Here is an 18,575-nt window from a genome sequence, read left to right as displayed (position 1 = left end):
GATCCTCTAAATGCGGTTGCACTGTGACTTAAGATAAAATTAGATAGAACTTTATTCATCCCAAGGGAAATTGTTGTGCAGCAGCTGCAGAACAAAGTAGGGAAGAGAGCAAATATACTGTAAAATATCATCAAGGTGCCAGGTAAGTGACTTTAACATATTGTTGTCCCCACAGGTGTCACTGTTGCATAATTTACATTTTTTTTCACTCTTTTGCACTAGAAATGTTTAGACCTGAACTGTTGCATGGGACCATGTGGATTTACTGATTATCAGATAGAAGTAGTCTCCTAAGCCAATGGGGAGCTGAATCATGCCTAAATGTGTTCTTCAGATCTTGCATTTTTACCTAATTCACCCCCCCCACATAAACCACCGTCCCTGGAGCCCCCCGCGGTGCAGTTTGCATCTCGCAATCAGGCAGACCTTTGTCATGATGCGCATGAAAAACCCTGTGGGCCTCATAGCCTGAGTCATGTTCATCAAGTGTAACGCTTCTGATTTACATTTTTATAAAGCTAATAGCTTTATAAAAATGTATGATTCACCTTTTAAATGTTTCAACCCACTCAGGCCTAGCTTCATCTGTAATTTCTGTAAATATCCTTTAATATTTATATTCTGTTCATGTGCATTGCAGAGAATATCCTGGGCTGATGCTGGTATTAGATGGTGATTGTGGTATACAAAAATCTTTCTCCTTTCTCTTTTTCAGTTTAATACTCCTGTCCAACAGTCCTGTGGATACATTTTTTAACAGAGAGCAAGGCAACAAGCAGTACTTAATGTTTGGATAATACTTTCTTTCCCCCGTGGAGGAAATAATGTACTGCAGAGTTGAAGAGAGCAGGTGGTAGATGCAGCTTCCTCGCTCTTACCATGTTTTGGCAGTAGATTATTTATAAGGAATGATCTGTTACTGTTATTCATACATTTTTATTTTCTATTTAAATTTTAAACTTTTTTATATTTCCCTGTTGCTTTTATGTTTTATGTAAAGCACTTTGAATTACCTTGTTGTTGAAATGTGCTATATAAATAAACTTGCCTTGCCGTGCCTTGTATGGTGGTATGTGTCATCCTCAAGCTCAGGTCCTCTACCAGAGGCCTGGGAGTTTGAGGATTCTGTGCAGTATCTTAGCTGTTCCTAGTCTGCACTCTTCTGGACAGAGACCTCTGATGTTTTACTTGGAATCTGCTGTTGCCACTTTCCCAGTTTGGGGGTCACAGCCCCCAGTGCTCTGATTACCACTGGAACCACTTTTGCTTTTACTCTCCACATCTTTTCTAGCTCCTCTTTCAGCCCTTGGTATTTCTCAAGCTTCTCGTGTTCCTTCTTGATGTTGCTGTCGCTTGGGATTGCCACATCTATCGCTACAGCCTTCTGCTGTTTGTTGATCAACACGATGTCAGGTTGGTTAGCCATCACCAGTTTATCAGTCTGGATCTTGAAGTCCCACAGGATCTTAGCTCGGTCATTCTCAACTACCTTAGGAGGTGTCTTCCATTTTGACTTTGGGACTTCCAGCCCATACTCATGGCAGATGTTCCTGTACACTATGACAGCTACCTGGTTATGGCGTTCCATGTACGCACTTCCTGCCTGCATCTTACACCCTGCTTTTATGTGCTGTACTCTCTCAGGGGCATCCTTGTACAGTCTGCACCTGGGGTCCTGCCTGGTGTGGTAGACCCCAGCCTCTATTGATCTTGTATTGGGTGCCTGTTATTTAGGTATTATTTATTAAGAGTTTTACCCTCAAAAACTGAGCACATCTGCCTTGTCAGAACTGTGTAGGTGTGATTTGATCAGATTTGATTGACAGTCGCCTGGCAACCCACCAACTGTCATCAGATTCTGGGTACTTCTCAAGTCTCTTAATTGCATCCACCTCACTTGCGTCTTAGTCCCGCCGAGGAAAGGAACAAGGAAACGTGTTTTTAGAGACATGAGACGTCCTTTCCCCGAAGCATCACTTGAAGCGACGTCCGTTTCTGATGATCCAGCTGGGATCAACTGTCAGTCGGCTCTAACAGCTGTAGAGACTTTTGATGGAGTCTGTGTCTGCACACATGTCCACTGTGTTGATACTAATAGCAGCATGATTCTCCCTGTTTAACAAACACCTGCACATGAATAATTATAGGTTACTGTATGTCTTGCTCAGAGGCACAGGATCATTTCTACTGGCACAATGCTTATAGGCTATTATTTGCATTTATATTTATTGATTCTGATTGTGAATTCATTATTTAATAACCCAGAATAAGATAGTGTCTTTTGATTTATTAGACTAAATGTGTAAGGGAAATTGAAATGATGTAACTCATATTAAAGTCAACGCTCAGTTTTAGGCTTTCTGTTTATTTCCTCTTCTGATATCTTTAACACTACTGCATTCATTTTATTTCAAAGTCACATCCCTCATCACCGATCGATCATTGCGTTCCATTATATCAATCCAACGCATTTTTTTTTAGTGTAGCAGCTTTTATTCATACTTTCATCAGCTGATTTTACGGAGCCGCCAGCTGCTTTCATCAGACACAGTAGGTGAGATGGCTGGATGTACGGGCTTTATTTTCCTTTGCTTGCCTCATTAGAGTCTTTAGTGTAGTTTAGTGACTTGTCCGACTCCTTAGGCTTGGCTACTTGTTTACTATGTTCTATTGTTGTCTATGTGGACTAAACACAGGAATGATCAGCCTCTCATATGATTGAATGGAAATGAGTAAAACGTGTTTCTTGCTGACAGACTCTCTGACTCTCTCTGACTTTAATTGTCTCCATTATAAAAGTTGAAGGGAGAAATAAAAGGAAGAAAATCTTTCTAATAACTGAAGAAAGTTATCTGTCCTGATGTATCAGATCAGTCCGATCAGCTGCCATGTCCAATCAATATAACGGCTACCCAATAAGGGCAGTAAAAAACTTCCGCGAAGGATGCACTGGACTATCCTCCCTCATAGCTCCACAGAGATCGCTCCTCGACCCTCGAACCTCAAATAAGAGCTTTGGGACGGTCTGCATGACAGCGGAGTGGAAAAACTTCCGATTCAACCGAGGAGCGAGGAAATGACAAATAAGAGACTTGAGCAGCACCCTGTGATTCAAATGTGTCTAAATCCTGATTGGTGAATTTAAATATTTGACATCACGTTTTTCCCAACTCAGCACCACCTGCTTCAAACCAGTGAGCCGAGCAGAGAAAAAAAAACACATATGCAGAAATGTATTATATGAAATAACCCAAACTGTTATAACTTTGGCAGAAAATAGTGTGTTCATGTAGGACCTTTTTATTTTCTGGGCTTTTACTGTAACACATCCATCCCTTAAGAAAATGACTAATTGTTCTTGAGAAATCCTGTTTTGAGAACAAATAAAAATCCAGCAGAGTTGGAATCCTTTTGAAAGAAGTCCTCCCTTTATTTCCTCTTAGTGAACTTCTTTGAGCAAGAGTTGAACATGTTTAAATTGTGAATTGAAGCTCGCTGGTTCTCAAAATCAGAAACCATTGCTCATAGTAGCATAAATACTCACAGAGTATCAAAAGTTTATGTGAACACACTAATTCACACTTTTACCTGATAATGACTAATATCTGGGTTAGTTTGTGCATGCAAATATGACCTTGGACAATTCCAGTGGTGGAATGTAACTAAGTACATTTATCAATTACTGTACTTAAGTATCAATTTGAGATAGTTAGTTAGTTAGTCACTTTTACTTCTGCTTTCTGGGGGAAATATGGATTTTTTTCTCCACTACATTTATCTGACATCTTTAGTTACCTGTTACTTTACATATCATGATTGTTTTCTTATAAATCAATAGGATCAATACTTTAAATGAAGGACTTACCATACCTATTACAAGAATGGGTATTTTTACAGTGATGTATTAGCACCAAAAACCTATGTGTTTTTCTTTGTCTATCAGCTGAAAAACGCTCTGAAGATTGATCTGTGTTTGGACCAGGGGCCTGACAATGACAACGTCCCCATCCTGTATCTCTGTCATGGGATGACACCTCAGGTTAGAGCACTATTTCATGCAGCATGTAGCGTCACCTCTATATTTCATTTCCATCTTGGGTCTTCTTACTCAATAAAACCTGTTCCACCTTGACGAAAAATGCCTCTCCTTTCCTCTGCTTTGAGATTGGATCAAACTTAGTATCTTTTTGCCTCATAAAACAGGATCGGCTTTTCTATCTGGCCCTTTATAGAAACTGTCCTCCATGTTTTTAAATACATATTAAACTCAGTGCCATTTTTCATACACCTCCATTTATGGGTGACATGTCCCAACTGAGTCTAGCTCAGAATAAAATGTCACATTATTGATGAAACACAAAGTTATATTGTACCTGAACATTTATCACATACATTTAAAAGATTAAAAGTAAAACTGTTTATTTCAGGTTTATTTCAACCACTGGCTTATTATATGCAGTTTTTCATCATGTCTTTAAGATCTTATCTCTGGACCACTTGTTCAGGATATATCTCAGCCTAAATAACAGGGAGTTTATGTGTCTTCCCATGTTAGCACAGCTTGATCATTTACTTTCTCCAGTCTCTTCCAGCTTCTATCGATCCCTTTATCCCATTATGTCTGAGCAGATTGTTTTCAGAGATTGTTTAACCTTGCTGTGGCAATCGTAAACTTGTCTTATAGAGTGTGGCTTGATCTCACATTATCCCTTTCAGTTCAAATGAATCTATCAGGATGTTTCACACCCATTACGCCTGCATTAATATTCACAGCACAGTGCAATTTAAAACTGATTTGGGAGAAGTCTGTTTAATCTTAGTAACATGTTTTCCTTAAAAAACTCAGAAGTCAACATCTGCCGCCTGTTCTGAGACCTAGATAACTTTGAAACTTGCTAATTATAAATCTATTATATGTTATAAATCTCTCATAAATCCGGGTATTTCAAACAAAGGATTGGCATAGCACCAGTGTTCCTAATGAGATTAGGGATCTCCTCTGCAAGACAAATCTAGTGTGCTCTATTTTTATGTTTCCGTGTTACATCATCAAGAGGAATTAGTCCCTGGATTGCCTCTATAAGGGTACATGTTCATAGACTGTTGCAACTGTTTGCTGAAGTCAGTCAAATTGTGTCATTGTAAGTGCCAACTCTACTTTTACTGATTTTCCTTGGGAGAGCTAGACTTTGTATCCGAGGTGCTGCAGTAAAAGCAGTACATTAACGTGCTTAAAGGAAATTGCACAGGCACACATGAAAGGAAGGGCATTACAGAGCTCACAGTCCAACACGTGACTGACTTTACAAGAAGAGCATGTTGTCAGCAAACATACTGTACAACACTTAGGCTCCCGCAAGTAATAAAACATACCAACTAAAGCCCAGCAACGAAAATGAGCAGCACAAATTTTAAAAATGACTCTCAACAGACTGTTTAATGTCTAGTGTGAAGTAAGACAATCAGAAGAATAAGCAAACCAGCTTTTTTTATTCATACTAAAAGAAAATATCTAGCTTTGACAGCTAGAGTCAGAGACAATCTTGAATGAAATATAGACTTCTACAGACAGAGTCCCTGTCCCCCATACTCTTGTTACGCCTCTTTATTGTTTGGATTCTGCAAACCAATTAATGTCTCCTCAATTGGCTACTTTCCATCTCTGTAAGATGCACAAATTATATAATTTCATGTCATCTTATACAGTACATCCTTGTTTATCACTGTGTGTGCTACACCAAACTAAAGGCAGTATTAAACCACTCTGAGCACTGCTCTGTCTGTAAATACAGTCGACAAATTATCTCGCTCTGTCTTTATTCTTGCAAATTATTTTCAGCTTTTGGCAACTTCACATGGGCAAACAACTGCCCTTGAAAAAAGCAGTTGGGAGGGATTCATCAGAGAGGGCACAAGTATTCAGGTTGTCTCCTCATTCCTGAATTAATAATGGGCTTATTTTGTCTGCCTTGCCTTGTCTTTACTTTTTCTCAATTCAGTCAGGATAGCTGCATAAATGCGCATATTTAGTGTATGTAAATCAACCTCATAGATGTCTCTTTCAAACCCAAAGACAACCCAAGAGGAAGCCTCATTTGCTGCATAGTTTATTACCTGTATGTTCACATACAGCTCTGGAAGATCCATTATCTAAATGTCAACCCCAGCAAGTTGCACTACACAGCTTGTTCATAGCAGGATGTGGTGTTTCTTGCAGAATGTGTACTACACCAGTACTCAGCAGCTCCACATTGGGCTCCTGAGTCCCACCATTGACGATGATGACAACAAGTGCCTGGTGGATGTGAATAGCAGACCGCGCCTCATTGAGTGCAGCTATGCCGCAGCCAAACGCATGAAGCTCCACTGGCACTTCACTCAGGTGACAACCCATGACACAGCCCCCACACATGGTCAGAAAACACTCAGTTAACATTCAGTTTACAGTTTATGTTCAGCCTCAGTGAAGGTCATTTGTTGAATGCGACAGGAAAACAAACTGCGGCGGTAGCTTTAAATCGTGCAAGTGGTTTAATTTACTGTTTGACCGGAGTTCCCCTCAATCCTGCAAATCATTCAGACATGAGTCATTGAAACTTAATGATTGTCTTTCTCCATTAGCAACTCTGTGCTTGCAAAATGTGTTTTAACAGAGCAAGCAGCCACCTCACAAAATGCCCCATGACAGTGGGTGAATTGAATTTACTGCATGCTTTGATTTGGGCTCAGAAGACCTCATATTGTTGTCTGGTATGCTGTCAGTGCAGTTTTAATTATAGATCTTATTCCTCTTTGAGCCAAATATGCATAACATCCCAAATGTGCCTCATATTAGACGCTTGTTATAATGAGCTCAGTATTCTTTTGACCATGTCGCCTCTGGGCTGCCGCAACAGGTGTGTCTGTTTGGTTTTACAGCATAATGTGCACAAAGTGTGAAATGGTTTTATGTGCTTGAACTCATATGTCACATATCCTCACACTGAACTTTAAGTGGTTATTTTTGTTAACTTTGTATAATTTAGTAAGTAGGGTGGGGACTTATCAGCAAGCCTGGAGCATATCACATCTCTGAAATATGGCATCAATTATTGATACAGTTTTGACTGCACATGTGCAAAGTGTCAAGCTCAAACCGAAATAAATGCAACCATAGCAACTTTGGGGGGTATACAGTGTACAAATTAGAGAGCAAGAATTCAAATGTTGCACCATACTACACTAAACCTGATAAACAGAAGATTCTCATAATCTCTTCTCACTGTAAAGACACCGAATTATCCACGAAGAAGTGACTTAGACAAGCCTTAATTTGTGAAAGTCATAGCTTAGATAAGTTATATGTTGGCAGGTGCTGATTTTTCTGATTACAACAGCAAACATATGTTCTGTGGGAGAGACTGTATGGTTTGTTGAGCTTGTGTGTTTTGTGGGCATGTGTGGGTGTTTTTATTTTCCTGTAACAAATACTTATTGTTCTTTATATTGCATAGTAAATTTAATGTAAACCCTAACAAACCATAGCATCCTAAATCAAATAACAACCTTCACACCTGCTATATGCACACATGGCTGTTTAAAGAAGCTGTACCGAGACATTATATAAATAACTTGACTGAGTAAAACCTAGAGTAGCTCCTGTTATCAGCTCAGGCTCCAGATTTTCATGGATTCTGGGTTTGACTTTGGCTTTGTTCCAAGCCTCTGAATTAGCACCCACATCTTTTGATTTGTTCAGCGATTCAAATGGGTCTGGTGTTGTCCTAATGGCCTGCTTTTTCCTCCGGTTTGAGAAACAATCGGCCAATCAAAGCTTTGTAGGCAGGATTGAAAATAGGGAGGTAATCTGTTGGTTTAAAATACCGGTGTACAGGTTGTTGTAAATTGACTTACAAAAACAACAACTGATAACAAATGTCAACTGCTCTTAGCAACTGCTACCAAAGCTTCTTAATAAATTAACAAAGTGAAAAAAATGACAATTCAGTCTAATCCCTATGGCTAGCCGTGCTCTAAATCAAAGTCCACTTCCTGTTTTTGGTACACCTGCACTCACCTATCCCTTTTCCTCATGCAGGAGCTTTGTTAAGTAATTCTGTCTTTAAAATACGCTGTGGGTCACTCACCCCTAAAATCCACTGACTGCGCCACGGTTGCTGGAGCTAATCACTGCTATTTGCTTTTGAGTCCACCAGACGTGGTGCACGTTCCAGAAGCGGCTCTCCTCTCCTCTCCGCAGAGAATAGGTAGCAGGTCTATTTTTGACGCAAGCTGTGTCAAGCAACACAGAGCAGATCGAACCAGGCAGGAAGTCAGACACAGAACGGCAGAGAAAATCTGGTCCGTTTTCAAAAGAAACACCCTGTGGAGATCCCGATCGTAAAACAACACAGTAAAGACAGACACAAAAAGAAATAATGTAACTACATAGCCTACTTAATCATGCAAATACTGATTACCAAATCAACAAAATCTAAACATGTAAGCAAAATCAGGCAGGCAAAATGCTCTGATTCTGAAATGCTCCTTGTGGGAAATGCAGCCTGAAGTTGACGGAATGAAGAGGGGTCACAGAGATCCTTGAAGAAGGTAGTAGAAGCGCAAAAATGACAAATATAACAAGTCTATGAAGTGGGGCATGCTGCACGCTCTGCTGCTGAAACACTTCTGAGACGCTTCCAGTGGACTTGACGGTGGGATATGGATGCATCAAAACCGTGGCGCAGCTGTAACGTGCCATAGCCAGAATCAGTGGATTCCCAGTGGCAGTCCGTTACAGCATCAGTCACCATGTTTCCATCTAATTGTCACACGTATTTTATGTGGACCAAAGAATCAGGCACATTTCCATCAACTAGTTTGGAACCAGATTACGTAAAGCATAGTTACGTCATGCAGGGGTTGACTGGAGAACCGGGGTAGAAGTACTGTTGGAGATGAGGCTGATTGGTGGCAGGTGTGGCAGGCAGAGGAGGTGGCTGACGAGGTGCAGGTGCGGGTCGTTGGCTGGGCTCAGGAACGGAGGGAGAGAGAGAGGGAGAGCACATGCAGGGGAGGAGACACAGGGAGGCAGGCAGAGTACAGGAAAAACAGAATCACAAACAAAAAAATGAGACATAACCAGGACACTCGCAGTCAGCCGGGCTGCCACCACAACAGGGCCCCCTCCTCAATGGACGCCTCCGGGCGGACCTCCTAGTTGGCTGGGAAGGGCTTAGCAGAAGTCCGTCAGTCGCACTGGGATCCGGCTGGTGGGGGTCCAGGGTCCAAAACAAACGAGAGACACAGAAGCTTCAGAGAGGGGGACAGGGCTGGGAAGGGTCGGGTGAACGGGCGGGGCAGAACTGAGGGAACAGGGCCAGACGGGTGCTGGAGGGCAGAGCAGGGACCAGGGAGTTCTGGGGGGTGTCCCGAGAACAGAGCAGGGGGACCAGGGGGTTCAGACGGGCGTCCCGAGGGCAGGGCAGAGAGGGAATGTGGTCGACGGGAGGACCGGAGTCCCCAGGAGGCTGGCGGGTAAGGCATAACCTCTCCGGAGGTCGGGCTAAGGGGCGACTGGGATGAGGGCGAGACCCCTCCGGAGGCCGGGGAGCAGGGCTGAAGACCGGCAGCGAGACAGCAGCAGGGGGAAATCACTGATGGGACTGCTGGGCTGAGGGCCTTGGTGCAAGGAGCAGGGGTCGGACGGACCACCGACGGGGCTGCAGCCAGTCGATCCACCAACAGAGCACGAGGAGCAGGGGTCGGCCGGACCACCGACGGAGCTGAAGCCAATCGATCCGCCAACAGGTCACGAGGAGCAGGGGTCGGGCGGACCACCGGCGGAGTTGACGTTGGTCGGTCCTCCGACAAGGTATGGGGGGCCGCCGTTGGCCAGACCACCAAAAGGGCACAGGGAGCAGGGGTCGGCTGGACCACCAGTGGGGTTGAAGCCAGTCGATCCACCGACAGGGCACGAGGAGCAGGGGTTGGTCGGACCACTGACGGGGCTGACGTCGGTCAGTCCTCCGACAAGGTATGGGGGCTAGTGGCCCTAAGGGGCCGGGGATCAAGAGGGACAGGCTGGAGGGTAGCGGCACTAGCGGGCTGGGGATCAGGACCGGACTGGGGGCTAGCCGACCGGTGTGGTGTGGGGACAGGGTGGACCCAAACGCAACTCTGGGGAAGTACAGGCTTTATTGAAGGAGATACGGTGTTGTGGGAGTGGAGGTGAGGGAGAGGCGGACGCCGGAGAAACACGGGCACGGGGAACCGAGGAGACTGAGACAAGGGAGCGGGGGGCACTGGGGACCGAGGAAGCAAGGAGGCACGGGGAGGAGCCGGGAGGGCGCCGTGGAAGAGGTCCAAGGGGAGAGGGCAGGGTGGCGAGCCCAGCTGGCGGATCGGAGGATGGAGGTGAGTGGACCTGGAGGGGAGACAGACAGACAGGGTCAGACACAGCGGAGACAATGCAAATTACGTGAGAGCTTGAATGGTGAAGTGGCACCGGGTAAGGAGCAACGACGATCAAGCAGGGATTGACTAGAGAACCGGGGTAGAAGTACTGTTGGAGATGAGGCTGGTTGCTGGCAGGTGTGGCAGGCAGAGGAGGTGGCTGACGAGGTGCAGGTGGGGGTCGTTGGCTGGGCTCAGGAGCGGAGGGAGAGAGAGAGGGAGAGCACATGCAGGGGAGGAGACACAGGGAGGCAGGCAGAGTACAGGAAAAACAGAATCACAAACAAAAAATGGAGAAATAACCAGGACACTCACGGTCAGCCGGGCAGCCACCACAACAGTAGAGGTTGCAAAAAAGAAACAAAACCAGTCGTATGGACCTAAACACTATGAATCTGAGAAAATGGAGATAGGTCTGCAGAAATGTTTTTCTGAAACGGCTGATCAGGCATGTGAGGTAAACGTTCACTACGTCAGAACTTATTCTGCTAAGGTGTTTCCATCTCCTATTAAAGCACAAAAAGCTATTTTTTCGAATATTGGCATTTCCATCAACCTTTTCTAATGCGATACTTACATACAGACTAATGAAAAAACATCCTGGTCATGCTTAAAACAAATCATTTTTATTCATTCCTGAAGGTTGACAGGGTGACAAGGTGTCACTGCCAGGATCCGATCTAGCTGCGGAAATCAAGGGCTGAGGGGCTCTTGTCTGCATGAAAATATTTCTAAATAAATATTTTTTTCATCTCATTCACAAGTTAAAGCATCTCCTAGTTTGGGTACTGTTGTCTGTGGTACACTTAAAACCTGAACAGCAAAAATAAAAATAAATACAGCCACTGTCCACATTTCCCAGTCCAGTGATTGAACTTCAAGGTGCGTTGTTGACAGCAGTTTAACAAAACTTGTTACTTTGGAAGCTCTCGACCACAACTTATGGCTTTGCTCAGCAGTCATGGAGATGGGTATGTAATCACATCTGCAGTTCATATGTTCACAATTCAGTGTAAAGCTGGTCTGCCCAGAGCATTCAGTGCACAATAGGATCTTAAACAAATCTGGCTTTATGTAGCTTTAAAAAATGCCTTGATTGCCCCATTCAATACTTTTATTGGCTGGCTCGTGATGCCTCTATATAGAGGTCCATCAAGGCCCACTTTCAGCAGTTATTACCAACTTGTTATCTATAAACAACAACAAGTGTCTCTTGGATCTCACCAACAGACCAAACTATATTCAGAAAGTATAATTTAGTTCACAGTCTGTACAACCTGTCTATTTCTTAAGTGTTTTTCCTCCCACATCCCTCTGCCTTCCTCTCATAGTATTGGAGAGAGCTTACTCCTCGCAGCTCTCACCACACTGTATTGACTAGTGAAGGCCTCCACTTCAGTCACTTGCCCTTGGTCAGCCGTGACACTGTAATGAGAAAATCCTGCCTCGTTCATCAGGACATGCTGAAATATTTTTGCTGAGCTGATGTGCTCACACTGTACAGACTGGGAACAGCTGTCACATGTTGGAAAATATTTTTGCTCTTTCTCTACCAATAAATTAAATAGTTGATTTAAACAATATTGTAATGACTCTGAAACATCATAGGATTCTTTTATGTCCTTTGTTAGAGATTCTCTTGCACCTCAGTGCTAGATGTCTTTATCTGTTTTGTTTTTGTGTCTCGTTGTCCTCTTTTGATTCTTTTCATTTGGTGTAGTCTCTCAAAATCTTTGCATTTCTAAAAACAAAGGTAATGACTGCAAAGGCTATTGCATTGTTGTTTTTTGCCTTGAAACATGTTTGATGCTATCTGGTGGGCCCAATGAGGATGGTAGTGTGAATGAGCCAAAACGCCCAGAGCTCAGGGCACTTCAGCAGCTCACATGCATATCCATTCACAGCAGTGTGGGTTTAAAGGAGGCAAGTTATATTGTGCACAGCACAATTTTAACCAGTCTGCTTTTATCTTTTCAGGGAGGATCCATTCAGAACAGGAAATCAAAGAGATGCCTAGAGCTTGTAGCGAGCAGTGACAATGAATTCGGCTACCAACTGGCTCTGCAGAAATGCACTGGACAGAAATGGTTCATCACAAACGTGCTGTTTAGCAGCTCTTTATGATCGGCTGCTGAAAGGAACACTTCAGTGAATAGCACACCGGACTGGATGGAGTTGTTTCTTTTGTGTGTGCACATGTGTATGTGCGAGTGTGTGTGCATGGTTGAACACAATCATTTTGAGCACCACGATGTCCTCTGATGAGCAGTCGACATCACATCGTAAATGTTAAACATTTTATTTTGCCTACAGGATCAGCCATAGTTGGCGCATATTTTGCAGATTTGACAAGGTAGTATATTTAGTATATTTTGTTGACTTGAAAAGATGTATTGGGTCCAATATGTTTTTGTACTGTTCATAATTGCTACTGTGTAGCAAGCTTTCTGAACCTGTCCCTGCTGTAATTATTTTATTTTAGTGTCTCAGGTTTGTGGGTTTATTATGCGATTCAGCTGTACACCTGTGGGAAAATACTGGAATAAATCCGAAAATTATAGATTATTTTCTCAGTGTTAATATTTCGAATATTTGTAACAGTAAAATAACTCATGTAAACTACTGAGTGCAAGCGTCTTTTTTTGTTCAAGGCAACAAAAAGGCTACCATTGCAATTAAAAGGACTAGAATCTTCCATCAATCCTACATTTTTTGTATTGATAGATCAGATTGTCTGATGTCTGGTGTGTTACAGTGGCCTCCACAGTTCATTGCACTACTGTTTACATTGTACTAACTGTTTTCTTGCTTTTATCTTGTATTGTTTTTGTATTATTGTCTTTTGGGTATTATTGTCTTTACACTTGTTAAAGCACTTTGTAACTTGTTTTTGAAAAGTGCTCTACAAATAAAGATTATTATTATTATTATTATTATTATTATTACAATTAAAGACAACACAAGCAACTGTTTGCAAATTGGACACAAACACAAATGCAGCATAAGAAAATGCACTGCAAACTCAGTACAAAAAGTACAGGAATGCTGCCAGTTGCAGAGAACATAACAGAGCTGGGTTAAACAACAAAATAAGGTTCCAGGTGTCACCTCCCTGGTGGCTGCAGTATAGGTCTATAAACCCTGCCGCCTCCATGTTAGTAGTTAGGGTATCGGCTAAACAAAAAAATTAAAGTACACAAAAAAACTTTCCAAGTTTTTTTTTTTTTTGACATTTTAGTTCTTATCACGCTGATGTATGTTCAAGTTTTCATTTTTCTGCTAAGTTTGGGTTTAATTATTATGCTGATATTATTTGATGCTATAAAAAGGGGGGTTCATGTCGTGATTGACAGCTGAGCCATGCTATATGTGGGACCTCAATACTGCAGCTCCAACCCCGAGCACTACTGCGCAGACTCTGGCCCCAAATGACGAGTGGGAAGAAGTGGGGAAGCCATGTCATCCATCTTTATATACAGTCTATAGTGTAGATATGTGGTTAATGTGACACGTTTATTCAGCCTGTTCACTATAATCACTACAGACATTTTGCTGTTTAATAATATGTGATTCATACAATCAGAATGTTAAAACTAAAATATTCTTCACTTGTTAGCTCATTTCTCAACATCACTGACGGTGGTCAAACTTAAGTCCGCTTCTGTTCTTCTTTGTTGCCTGATTTTTGTTGTTTTCTATATATTCAGCGTCTACATTTTGTTGTGCTGCAGAAGCATATGTGTTGTCAAGTAGGTGAATATGTTTGCTTGTGCTTTGCCCATCTGCGTGTATTTTCTTAAACACACCACAATGTGAATGAACCATAGATTTGACCTTTTATTGAACAATACAGACTAATGTACATGCACACACACAGCAGTCAGGAAATAAAGAGTCATGGAAGTGATGTCGTCGCTTTGCAGGGGCGGAAGCTGAGAACCACGGCTGCTTTCTGCTCTGACTGTTACTATCACCTGGGGAGGAGACGAGTGGCACAGCCTGTTTTCAACATGCCAGTCCATATTACCATCCACATTCAACCAGTGCTCTGAAAACCATGGCATTAAATATACATGGAAACCCACTTACATCAAAAGGACCTCCCTCACTAAAATGTTCTAATATATGCAATAAGAGCGCATCTGCGTGCTAAAACTTTTGAATGAAAGCAATTTAACAAAACACAATTCCCATGCACATTATTTACATCCTCTTGTAGGTGACCTCTCATCCAGACTGCCTTCTGGTCCACTTTCGAAACAGCCTTAAAATGACTCCAGATAAGGCATCTGTGTATGTACATTTGTTTAATATTTTATCATCATACATACATTTATCACCCCTGTTGATTTAGCGCATCATCTAGTGCCACAAAATAACTTGAAAAGGTTTTTTTTTTAGGTTGGCACAAAGTACACAGCAGAGATGTATATTCCTTGTAAATCTGGAGTAAATGATACATCCAACTGTGTCCCACAGAGATGGATCTGTCTCTGTCTGAGCATGAGTCACGTACAATGTCTGAGAAAGTGCCTGATTTTGATGAGGCCAGGGTGATAATATGTCTTTCCTTTGAGATCTAGCATTTGCAAAATTACAGTCATTTGCCTTGCTATGGGAATTAAATGCTGACTTTTAACAGGTTCATCTCCTGCCTTTCTGAAGCAACTGTCATGAAAATTGTATTCATATGAGAAATTTGTCACAGGAGACAGTTCTTTTTAATGGAGAGTGCTTCTTCAATTTAAAGTTTCCAAAAATATACAGATCTGATTTTGCCTCGTACATTACAGAAATTTGTAGTAAATTCATAAGGGCAATATGTTTTATTTATGGGAAACATGATGGTTATTGCTGGGTGAAAGGAAGTACTCCTTTATTCCCAACAGTTTTGTGGTTGTCCTTGTTAAATTGTTATAATTATTTTTGCTTTGCTACACTGAGTGCAGAGAGCTCCATCGGTGGGATTTAACATTTTTGATACACCATAAATATGCTGTTGAAACATTTGGATATAATGTAGAAAAGCTGTACGTAGCTCAAGTGAAGCTTTAGATCGGCACATATAAATGAATGTATAAATAACTAGGACATTTGGGGTATTAGTAAAATACTTACTGGGTAAGTACAAGAGATAAAGACAAGAGATTCGGTGCTAATATTTTTTTAATTACTCTGCACCTATTTAATAATTAATATCGTTACTGAGTAAAAAGACAGGGAAAATGGGTAGTAGTTTTGGGATTCAATGTAACATCTGTCTCATAACCACGTGCCACTTTTCGTGACATAACTATAGTAAAAGGACATAAGCTAAGCCTTTTGGTACTGTGTGTGTGTGTGTGTGTTTAATTATTTTATATGTAGGGCAGCACGGTGGTGCAGCACTACTGCCTCACAGCACGAAGATCCTGGGTTGAACCTTGGTTGTTGCAGGCCTTTCTGTGTGGTGTTTGGATGGAGCACCTGGTAAGAAGCCACACTAACACGGGGAGAACATGCAAAGACATGTGTAGGGTAACTGGCAACTCTAAATTGCAGTTAGGTGTGAATGTGTGTGTGAATGGTTGTTTGTCTGTGTGTCAGCCCTGTGATGAACTGGCGACTTGTCCAGGGTGTACCCGCCTCTTGCTCAGTGTCGGCTAGCTCCAGCCGCCTGGCGACCTTGCACTCAGGTTAGCTTAGTTTAGCATAAAGACTGGAAGCAGGGGAAAACATCTAGTACATAAGTAATAAAATCCATCTGCCAGACCTCTAAAGCTCACTAATTAACACGTTGTATCTGGTTTGTTTAAAGTATAAAAATTACATTTTATGGTTTTACGAGGGGGGGTGGGGCGGTTGTTATGTATCATACTGTAACACCCCCATAAAAAAGCAAATTGTTGTTTTTATGCTTTAGTTTTTATATGGATTAAACCAACAAGATATAGCATGTTAATTAGTGAGCTTTAGAGACAGTCTAGCAGTTTTCCACATTTCAATTAGGCTATTTGTGCTAAGCTAACCATATCCTAACTTTTTACTGGTGCTGGCTTATTTACAGTACAGACATGAGAATGGTATATTGTAGTTATTGTCATCTAATCTCTTTACAATAAATCAATTAAGCATATTTCCCAAAATGTCAAACTATTCCTTAAAATAAAGCCTAAGCCCCTCCCCACCTCTCTCTCCCTGTATATCTGTATCTATCTCTACCTCATTAATTAATCTCTTTGCCTCTTGTGGAGAAGGCTCTGAGAGGCAACCTATCATGTCTTGTCATTATTTTCTGCCCTCGACATGGAGACATAAAACATTGAGGAATATATTCCTGGCAGTACTCATGGTGTGATCAGGGGAATTAGCTGAGTTTTGAACACCATATGGCAAAAGGAAGCAGCTTGTCAGAAGTGAGAATATCTGAACGCCCCGTAGGATCCAGAGAATAGGTTTTCTCTCTTCTCTCTCCTGCAGGTGAGCCACAGGTAGCTGAGGGGAAGCTGTCATTACCGCAGGGCGTATGGGACAACACATGCACAGAAACAGAAAATGGGAATAGTCTAAGCAGTTACTTCTCAGTTGAAAATAAACATAAACCCTGCCAAAGAGAAAATGACTCTTCAGTTACAGTCTCCAGCAAGCCAACAGTATTAGAGGGGATGTTTAAGCAGAAATACAGATTTACCAGAACAATGCACGTGGGTGTGAAATTTGTGTTCACCACGCAGCCAAAATGCTTCACATCTGGATAAATGTCACTGTTAATTGTTTTCTGTGAGAATGAATCTGAGTTGTAACTGCGTTGCCATGGCTACAAGTCCTAAGCTGCACATTCTCAGATATCCCCAGGCATCAGACCATAGGTGAGCATATTAACTAAAAATACCTGACAGGATGTAATTTCCCGCAAATGTCACTTTAATCCTTGATCTTTTTATGTCACGCTTGAATGCTGCGACCTATGCAAATGAACCGGCTGACAAATGTATTTGTTTTTGTGCATATCTGTCCGTGCTCTATGCGAAGTAAGAGAGCGTAATGGTGAATAAAGTGTTTGCTGGAGTGGAAATGAAGTTCTCCACAGGAGAAAAAATTAGGTGGAGACCTGATGACATCACAAAAGGCTGAATATGAGAGGCAAATCATCTCTTACAGGAGATTTTCACAGTGATTTAATGGTAATTTCAGTATAAATTTTAGTCTTACTGGTTAGCTCAGTTGATGGACTCATACTCTTGGAGTTGTGGCTTTGGTCCTCATAGAAAACCAGCTTTTCTTTTTTCTTTTTCATAATCCTCTTCAATAAAGTTCTTATGAAGAGACTGTTTCACATGCTCACAATAGCATGTGCTGGACTGTGTGCATCCCGGGGATTGGTCCATATTCATCAACCTATGGCTTTTCATTTCTCCATCATTCCCACCCAGAGGAAATTCCTGGCTTCTCATTCAGGGTAATCCATGTAACGTTACACATTTCCTGACAGCATTAACCTTTGAAATAGCCTTCGGGAAATGTGTGATTGGAATCTCCTGAATCTCTTCTTAACAACTTTGTGGAAGAGGATTATAAACAAACACACAAAAGAAGAAAAGAAAGTCAATGAGAACAGGACCTGAACACACAATCCTTGGATTTTAAGTCCTGGGCTCTACTAACTGAGCTAACTAGTCACACTGAAAAATACTTTGAAATAATCCTAAAGAAACACACCAGCCAACCCCTGTATTCAGCTATGCTTTGTTATCTCAAGATCACAAAATAATTATCCCGTTATCACGGGATCTTTCGTAGAATAATCAATGTTATACTTTCCCATGTATATTAAATGCTGTGTGAAAATGAACTCACTAAACATGTTAATGATTAATGAATCAATCAGATGAATAATAAATAGTTACAACTCTAACTTTAAAGCTGCTTTAACTACCATACCAGGGGCAGAACAAATTGTAAACACAAAATTGACTTCATCACTTTGTAAGTTGTTAATACAGAGATTCATTTGATGTTAGCGAATCCCGCATCCAGCAGTTCCGCATATTGAAGAGGTCATATTATGCTCATTTTCAGGTTCAAAATCCTATTTAGGGGTTGTACCAGAACAGGTTTACATGGCTGAATTTTCAAAAAAACACCATATTTTTTTCGTACTG

General features: G+C 41.7%; 1 protein-coding gene across 2 annotated transcripts in view; it reads left to right on the top strand.

The window, feature by feature from the left end:
• galnt18b (UDP-N-acetyl-alpha-D-galactosamine:polypeptide N-acetylgalactosaminyltransferase 18b) overlaps nucleotides 1-13,202 on the top strand; it is an 84,428-nt gene extending 71,226 nt beyond the window's left edge. Inside the window, exons 9-11 of one of the 2 annotated variants that reach the window (XM_046033638.1) lie at nucleotides 3,944-4,039; nucleotides 6,218-6,382; nucleotides 12,412-13,202. In XM_046033638.1, coding sequence (XP_045889594.1) covers nucleotides 3,944-4,039; nucleotides 6,218-6,382; nucleotides 12,412-12,558 — 408 coding nt within the window. In that variant the 3' untranslated portion in view covers nucleotides 12,559-13,202. The remainder of the gene's footprint in view (nucleotides 1-3,943; nucleotides 4,040-6,217; nucleotides 6,383-12,411) is intronic. The other variant, XM_046033639.1, reaches the window with a different exon arrangement.
• The last annotated feature ends 5,373 nt before the right edge of the window (nucleotides 13,203-18,575 follow it).

This window comes from Micropterus dolomieu, linkage group LG20 (assembly GCF_021292245.1).
Source record: "Micropterus dolomieu isolate WLL.071019.BEF.003 ecotype Adirondacks linkage group LG20, ASM2129224v1, whole genome shotgun sequence".
In the NCBI taxonomy this organism is placed as follows: Eukaryota; Metazoa; Chordata; class Actinopteri; order Centrarchiformes; family Centrarchidae; genus Micropterus; species Micropterus dolomieu.
This window is presented reverse-complemented; position numbering and strand designations above follow the sequence as displayed.